The 7,534-nt window shown below is 41.9% G+C and overlaps 1 protein-coding gene across 1 annotated transcript in view; it reads left to right on the plus strand.

The window, feature by feature from the left end:
• The window catches only part of LOC144768352 (fructose-bisphosphate aldolase B-like), a 60,423-nt gene extending 54,585 nt beyond the window's left edge, over positions 1-5,838 (plus strand). Inside the window, exons 6-8 of the mRNA XM_078651949.1 lie at positions 4,424-4,507; positions 5,055-5,229; positions 5,698-5,838. Coding sequence (XP_078508075.1) covers positions 4,424-4,507; positions 5,055-5,229; positions 5,698-5,786 — 348 coding nt within the window. The 3' untranslated portion in view covers positions 5,787-5,838. The remainder of the gene's footprint in view (positions 1-4,423; positions 4,508-5,054; positions 5,230-5,697) is intronic.
• The last annotated feature ends 1,696 nt before the right edge of the window (positions 5,839-7,534 follow it).

The raw sequence follows: 7,534 nt of genomic DNA on the forward strand, positions 1-7,534 counted from the left end.
TATTTTTAAAATGAGACAGCCATTTTTCATCGGTAATCACGCAGTCCATGGGTTCATTTTTATCTTCTGAGAATAAAGGCTGTTTGATAATCTCCCAAAATCTCCTACTGTCCTTCAGCACTGCCGCTGAGAGGAGATTTTCCCATGTTTCGCGTTTGATAGTGTCCTTACGATTCTTTATGGCTGCCTTGTAGTTTTTCCTTAATCTGGAAATATCATCTTTTACCCTGGGAATGTTTTTTAAGGCTACCAACAGTGATCTGTGGGCATTTGAGCATGCTGAATCAAACCAGCGCTTATTTCCAGGGGTTCCCTTTTTTGGCTTGACTAGAAGATCCTTTGACACCTGGCCACATATTGCCTCATATGCCTCTACTATTTCTTTGCTTTGGGCACAAGATTTTTTGCAGATCTCTACCTTATCTTTGATTTTAGGAAAGTTTTTTGCATAAAATGTATCCGGGATCCCTTTAGCCCATTTCACTCGCCTATCTTGATCAGTGGTCCTCAAGGGATGTGCACGTTTTACTGTTATTGGGGGTACTCCCATCTGGGCTCCCCATGCCGCTTCGAGTACTACCGGGTTATGGTCACTAAAATGTGTTGGAACTGTGCGATAATCCATAGTCCGGTTTAGAATGCCTTGTGAGACAAAAATGTAATCTATTACTGTGCCATGTTGGGCGCCAATAAAAGTTGGCATTCTCAAACCTCAGTCAGGTTCATGCAGGTCAAAGTTAGCGAGTAATTCTTCTAACTCCTGCCCCTCTGTGGAATGTTCAAAGTGGGGTCCCTGTGGGCCCACATCACCTTCATCATTGTCACTACTTCCCATACAGGCTAGGTTACACAAATGAATATTAAAATCGCCTAATAAAATAAACTCAAAAGCAAACTTGATATTCTGGCAGACTGTATTTAAAATGCTATCTAAGTTAGCAACGTTGCAACCTCTATAGTCACTATTCCCTGAATTATAGAAGTTTACGTATAGGGTCCTGCTAGTGTTGTTAATCACCCTTTCAACCATTAAAATATTGTGTGAATCAGTACTGATCTGCCTATAACTTCCTTTTAAGTCTAAGGAGAACAAGATTACCAGGCCACCTTTGGCTCTTCCCATACGACTAGGGACCGCAGGTTTGGTGAAACTAGTGAACCCATCCCACCAGAGGTTGGCGGATGTGTCCCAGGTTTCTTGCAGAGCAATAATGTGATGGTTTAAAACAAAGCTCGACCAAGCCTTATCCTGTCGTTTTGCATTTAAGCCTGCTACATTCCAGCTTATGATCTTGCAGGAATCAGTGGGTTTCTTAAGTTCTTGGGCCCCCGCCAGATCCCCTTCAACTATTCGTGGCGATTCAGTTACATATAAAACAAGCATTGGCAAAGCCAATTAGTCGGGCCTTGGCTAGTAAGAGATGTTTATTTTAATTTTTACAAACATATGCAACATGAATTATAATGCTAAAAAGTCAATAAGGTGAAAACGCTGCCACGTAAAGATGACGCACATATTTTTTCATTAAAGTAAAATATAAGCAGTTGCAAAAATAAATTAAAACAAAACATTACATGAAATGAAAGCAGAGACTAGCGCTGACTCTCAAGTGGACTACTTCATAGGTGTATGTGCACTACTTGATAGGCGTGTGTGCACTAGTGAAACGGCATTATTCAGCTGATGGCTGAAGTTGGTGGACCCGTAGTCCCAAAGCTGTGTGCTGTGATGGGTAGAACCAGAATTTGAATGGAAGTATCGCTTTGATCTCACAAGGTTTCGCTTCAGATACTTACCATTAATGCTGGAGTACCCTGAAAAAGGCTATTCGCCAGGCCCTTCTCCGTGTAATGGAACCGCTGATCAGTCTAATCTGCGTATTATGTTTTTCTGTTCACTGTATGGGGTTCCTAGGAAAATGTTTTTGGTTCTCATTCTTAAAAAATTAAATTTACTGCAGTGCAGATCTGCTCTCTGCTTTTTGCAAAAACTGGACGTCCCTCTGGTATGCCATGCGGTGGCATCGTTCACCCGGCATTCGTTACCGCTAGGAAGGCGAGCCTTGTCCTGAAGGACAACTAGCACCATTGCTCTCCCTTAAAGGGTGGCACTTTAAGAAACATCCTCAATCTATCGGCAATTTAATGCTTCCTATTTTATAATAGAAATAACTTTTGCACAATAACCTGCGTAAGAATATTGGAAATTTGAATGAGTTTTTAATGTTTTTTACAACAGTTTGGGAATCCTTATTTTAATATTCAGACATGTTTATAACACATTTGCAGTTTATTCCTATGCCCCTCTGCCAATGCAGAAAGCTGAAAATGTATTATTCTCTACAAATTGTTGTAATTTTTAATGATTTTAAAAGAAGTTTTAAATCATTTTATGGTATTGGCTGCATTAAGACTGGCTGCTACATGCCTACAAGAGCCTAAAGCTAGCTTTAATATACATCCCGATTTTATGCTGTTTTATATGGGGAAACTGTAGACGAACTTTGGGGCATATTACCAACAACTAGCGATAATTATCGCTATGTTGGCTTAGTGGCAATAATTTTATCGCCGTGTTACGGCGATTTTTATCGCTTAGGAGCCTTGCTATTATCAAGGTTTATCTCCTAAGCGATAAAAATCGGCCGAAATGCATGAATATTGCTGTAAAGTCAACGATATTCATGCATTACCGAGCTAATGCTCTTAGCCATGTTATCCACCTCCCATTGGATAACATGGCTAAGAACTTCTCAGGGCAGGTGTTAGCTTTTGGAGATATTTGCGCTTAGCGCGAATATCTCCAAAAGTTGGTAATAGGAGATAGCGATGTTAGCGACTGTTTCCAGTCGCTAACATCTTGGCACGCCCACTTTGCATGTCATTAGTGATAAATATCACTGACATGCAAAGTGGGGCCCAAGATGTCCGCTATCTCCTACTAGCTGTCGTTAACTGGTGTTAGCGACAGCTAGGTAATAGGGAGATCATTTTCTCTCCGCTTTCTTGGCTTTTAAAGCCAAAAAAGCGGAGATAAATCCCTTGTATCTGAGTGTCTTTCTCGTCCTTTCTTGTTTTTATTACTATTTTCTGTACTTTATGCTGCAGAATCGTAGCGAATAAAGTTACTGACTGACTGACTGATTGAAACTTGAACCAACCAATGGACTAAAAGAGCATTCAAAAACCGCTATTTGTATATTAGTTTTATGTATGTTAGCTTTGACTTTTCCAGAAAATAGGAGGCTGGCGAGAGAGTTAAAGTTGTCAGTAGGCCAGACCTAAAAGCAAGACCTCACTGTTGTGTCCTGTGGAGGGGTCTGTCTCGTGTCCCTTGTCTAGGTCCTTAAGGTTCCATGCTCTTGCCTTTGAATTTGTTGTGTGGCAGGTGTTGTCAGCAACTTTCTATGTGGGTCAGTGAAGATGGCCAGCTAAACCAGAGCTCCTAGTGGCATGCTACAGTTGCATATGTAACACCAGACCAGGAATGTGGTGTTAAATCAAACATTGGTGAGAAAGGACATTCAGAAAATCACTTTCTCTCTCTCTAGGTTTGTCTTATTTTAATTTAGACGTTTGAAACATTTAACTTTTGAGGTTGGTGCGGTGCAACATTATCATCACTGCCGCCTCTGGGCTACGAGTGACAATACCGCGATACCCCAGCATTGGTCCTATGGATCATTGGAGAGGAGGCTGAGTCTCCTGAACAGACTCAAATCACCTGTAGGTCGTCTTGGTGTAGTTACAGGTGACTCATTGTTGGAGAAGAGATCTTACAGAGCAGAAGACTGGCAAAGAGGAGAGGTCGCCAAATTGAAAGAAAGGCACATGCCCATGTCCCCCTAATATTTTTAAACTGAGGTCTCAGAGGGAGACATTTTATTCAGTGTTTCTATTGCAATTGATGGTCATACTACTTTCTAAGTAATTCCTATTTTGACTAATGCAGGACCTGAGGCCGAGAGCGATGAATCAGTTTGCTCAAATTATGGCTAATTTTAGATGTGAGAACTAGTTTTTCTGGTTTTACAAACAGCGACGTAACCTCTACATCATAGCTGCACGTACACTCTAGATCTGCAGTGCCGCTCTTGTTTCCTCTATTCGTCTGCCTTCCTCACTAACCGTCTTTTATTGTTACTGCTTTCTGTCATTATAGTTGTTGTCTACACACTGAATCGCCTTTCAGCCCTTGTGTATCCACATATCTCCTTCTTCATAGCCAGGGCTCTTTCTCTGGCATTTCTTTCCTATGTTTTCACCCGTTTTCCTATCTTTCACTCACTCTTCTCGCTCAGTTTCTAGCCTTCCCTCTCTGTGTCTCTTTACCTTTCTAGTGTCTCCTTCTGAATGGGACCATGGCTGTCACTCCCATTTCACCCAGTGACATTGTTAACCGCTCTCTGATTTCTGCTGGTAGAACGGGTTGGTGCCAATCGTGGAGCCTGAGATTCTGCCCGACGGGGACCACGACCTCCAGCGATGCCAGTATGCCACCGAAAAGGTAGGTTGCTCTTAATTAAATCACTATCCTTATTGATAACGCCTTGATTACCACATCAGGTCTTCACAGTGTCAACCTATATCTCTTCAACCTTCTGTCCTGCCTCAGCCTAGCCTTTGTTTACTACTGCTCCCCAATGGTGTCAACACATACACATGAACAAAATTGCTACAGATTCTGTTGGACACCTGTGGTTTCGAGCTGAGGACATTATTATTACTGATGGTTCAGTCCGCTGTGACCGTACCCTCGTCTTTGATGTTTGAGTTCTTAAGTCCCTCCCTTTTGTTTTCCCCTCTGCCCCTGCTTTTCAGTAGCATTAGAGTCCATGAACCTCCCCATGGTTTTTAGTAATGATTGGGTTTGTGAAGATCCCTTCAGTTTTTAGTAATGGTTGAGCCTTTGATACCCCCTACACTAGTTTTCAGTGATGGTTCAGTCTGTGCTTTGCTCTTCACGTCACGGTTTAGTCTGCAGTGTCCTACCCCTCGCCGGTGATGTTTTCACTTTGAGCCTATTACGCCTCTGCTTGGTTCCTGTGTCTTAGGTGTTGGCTGCAGTTTACAAAGCTCTGAACGACCACCACGTCTACCTGGAGGGGACCCTGCTGAAACCCAACATGGTAACCGCCGGCCAGGCCTGCCCTAAGAGGTACACCCCCGAAGAGGTTGCCATGGCAACAGTCACCGCCCTCAGCCGCACTGTCCCAGCGGCGGTGCCAGGTAACTAAAGTTTACGGTTTGCAGTCTCTTGACATCAACCTCAAGCACTCCCATCACCTGCTACTTTTCCAGCTTCCACTCTTGTTTCAATCCTTTTCTTCGCAATCACTGATGGCTAAAATTTGTCACTACCCGCTCCCTCCTCTTGGATCTTATTGCTCTGTATTGGTTGAACACACAGACTGCCTTGTCTGGAAGATGGTCTAGTTCTAGCTGTGTTCTAGTCTTATAATTTCTGTACACTCCATTGTTGTCTTCTGTATTTATCTTGTTCTTTCTTTCTCCTTTTTTATTATATCCTTCACCTTCATGTTTCCTTAAACCTTTCTTTGTCTACTACCTGTTTTTCTTAGTTTTCTCCCACTTTCGTTCTCCGGCATCCGTCCTTCTCTTTCTGCTTCTCTTTTCCATGCCTACCACTTGGCACCACAAGCAATCACTACTGACCTCTGGTTTTTCAACTTTCAGGGATCACTTTCCTGTCTGGAGGTCAGAGTGAAGAGGAAGCATCCCTGAACCTGAACGCCATCAATCGCGCCCCTCTCCCCAAGCCCTAGAAGCTCTCCCGCTCCTTCGGACGGGCCCTACAGGCGTCTGCGCTTGCTGCCTTGTCGGGGAAACCCGAGAACCTCAAGGCTTCTCAGGAGGCCTTCGTCAAGAGAGCAAAGGTACAAACGACCCCGGCAATCACTTCTTACCCTCTTACCACCAGCTACTATGGGACCAGACCATAGTTTTATGAATGTTCAGGTCTCTTTACACTGAAAAATATATAATTATTGTGAAATTTAGGTCAATATTGTAAAATGTAGGTGCGGAAGCCAAGCCTGAATTTCAGGCTATCCATATAAGGTACAATTGCATGGATCTTCATCTAAATGGCAATCATAGGCAGTGGTTACCATTAGAACCAGACACAAATTTGGACTTCTTAGGCCTTCTTTTGACACCCTTGATTAACATCTACACCTGAAAGACCTTCATAGATATTCACCTCCCATAAGGAACCTATGGATGTTTTTCAATTTGAATCCCCACGTTAGGAAAAGTAGAGCATATGCCTTTTCTTTTTTAAATTATTTGTAACGTAAACATAACCATAAATGTAGCTATACAGTGCAACAAATATCTAGAAAAACAGCACTTTATAATGATGGGATAGACATGCTATAAAATAGCAGCAAACAGAGGGCCTGAATTTAATTTCGGTTGACGGGTTACTCTGTCACTACAGTAACCGATATCCCGTCTGCTTAAATATATATCCCATAGCATATTATAAGATTTATATTTTGGGGGACAGGATATTCATCACTGTTGTGACAGCGTAACCCATCAGCCGAAATCTAAATCAGGCCCAGAGTTTTGGTCTCAAGAAAATTCCTAACTATAACAACATCAGATATCTAAAACATGAGTGAGACGACGAAGTATCTGTTCATAAAAGAGTGTGTTTGCAGTCACCTTTGAAAGGGGATCAAATTTTTTTAGGGGGTAGAGAGCTTGACCTCCCTTACGTCCAGTACCCTAGTGCCTTATCTTGCTTGTAAGTATATAGCATCTTTAATCTTTGGACCACCACTGAATCAAGGGACTCTGTTTGAAGCCTTTGATCTAGAACCAATTTCATAGCAAACAAGCCGAGTTGGAGCCTGAAAATCAGTCCGCTCGAATTAAAAAAACATAGCAGCCTCTTGAGAAATTTCCACATCAGGGCTGTAATTCTGGCCTCAATTTGATCATTAATGGTAAAACATCCAAGATGACTACAAAACAGTGTTATGGAGCCTCTTCCTTCTCCCCAGAGAGGTTATGTTTTTTTTTCAATATTGTACATGTGGCAAACCTAAATACACAGGGCAGTAGTTCACACAATACAAAACAATATCACATAAACATTTAAGCATGTCATCTATTAAAAAAATAGTATATAAAATACATATATTACTGACATCAAGACAATTATTGTATTCAAAACACTGAACAGGACGACAATGCATAAAACCTCATTAGACAAAGATAGTCGTTCAAGTACCCCTACCCACATATCAATACAGAAAGAGTTGATCATATCAATCTCAATAAAATCATGTCTATACAGTGATGAGGGTTTTTAATTACTCGTCGGCGCTTTTAAGTTGTATATATATTTTAGGACCACCTTCTTCAGGACAGCACTGTTTAAACAAAGATGCTCTCTGTGCCCTAATAGATTTGTAGCATCAAGGTATCGTATTATTTATCCCGTCTGTCTGCAGGAGAAGCACCTTAGTCTTCTCTGCATAACTTATATCCCTCTAGAATG

The sequence above is a fragment of the Lissotriton helveticus genome, chromosome 1_1, assembly GCF_964261635.1.
Source record: "Lissotriton helveticus chromosome 1_1, aLisHel1.1, whole genome shotgun sequence".
NCBI classification, from domain to species: Eukaryota; Metazoa; Chordata; class Amphibia; order Caudata; family Salamandridae; genus Lissotriton; species Lissotriton helveticus.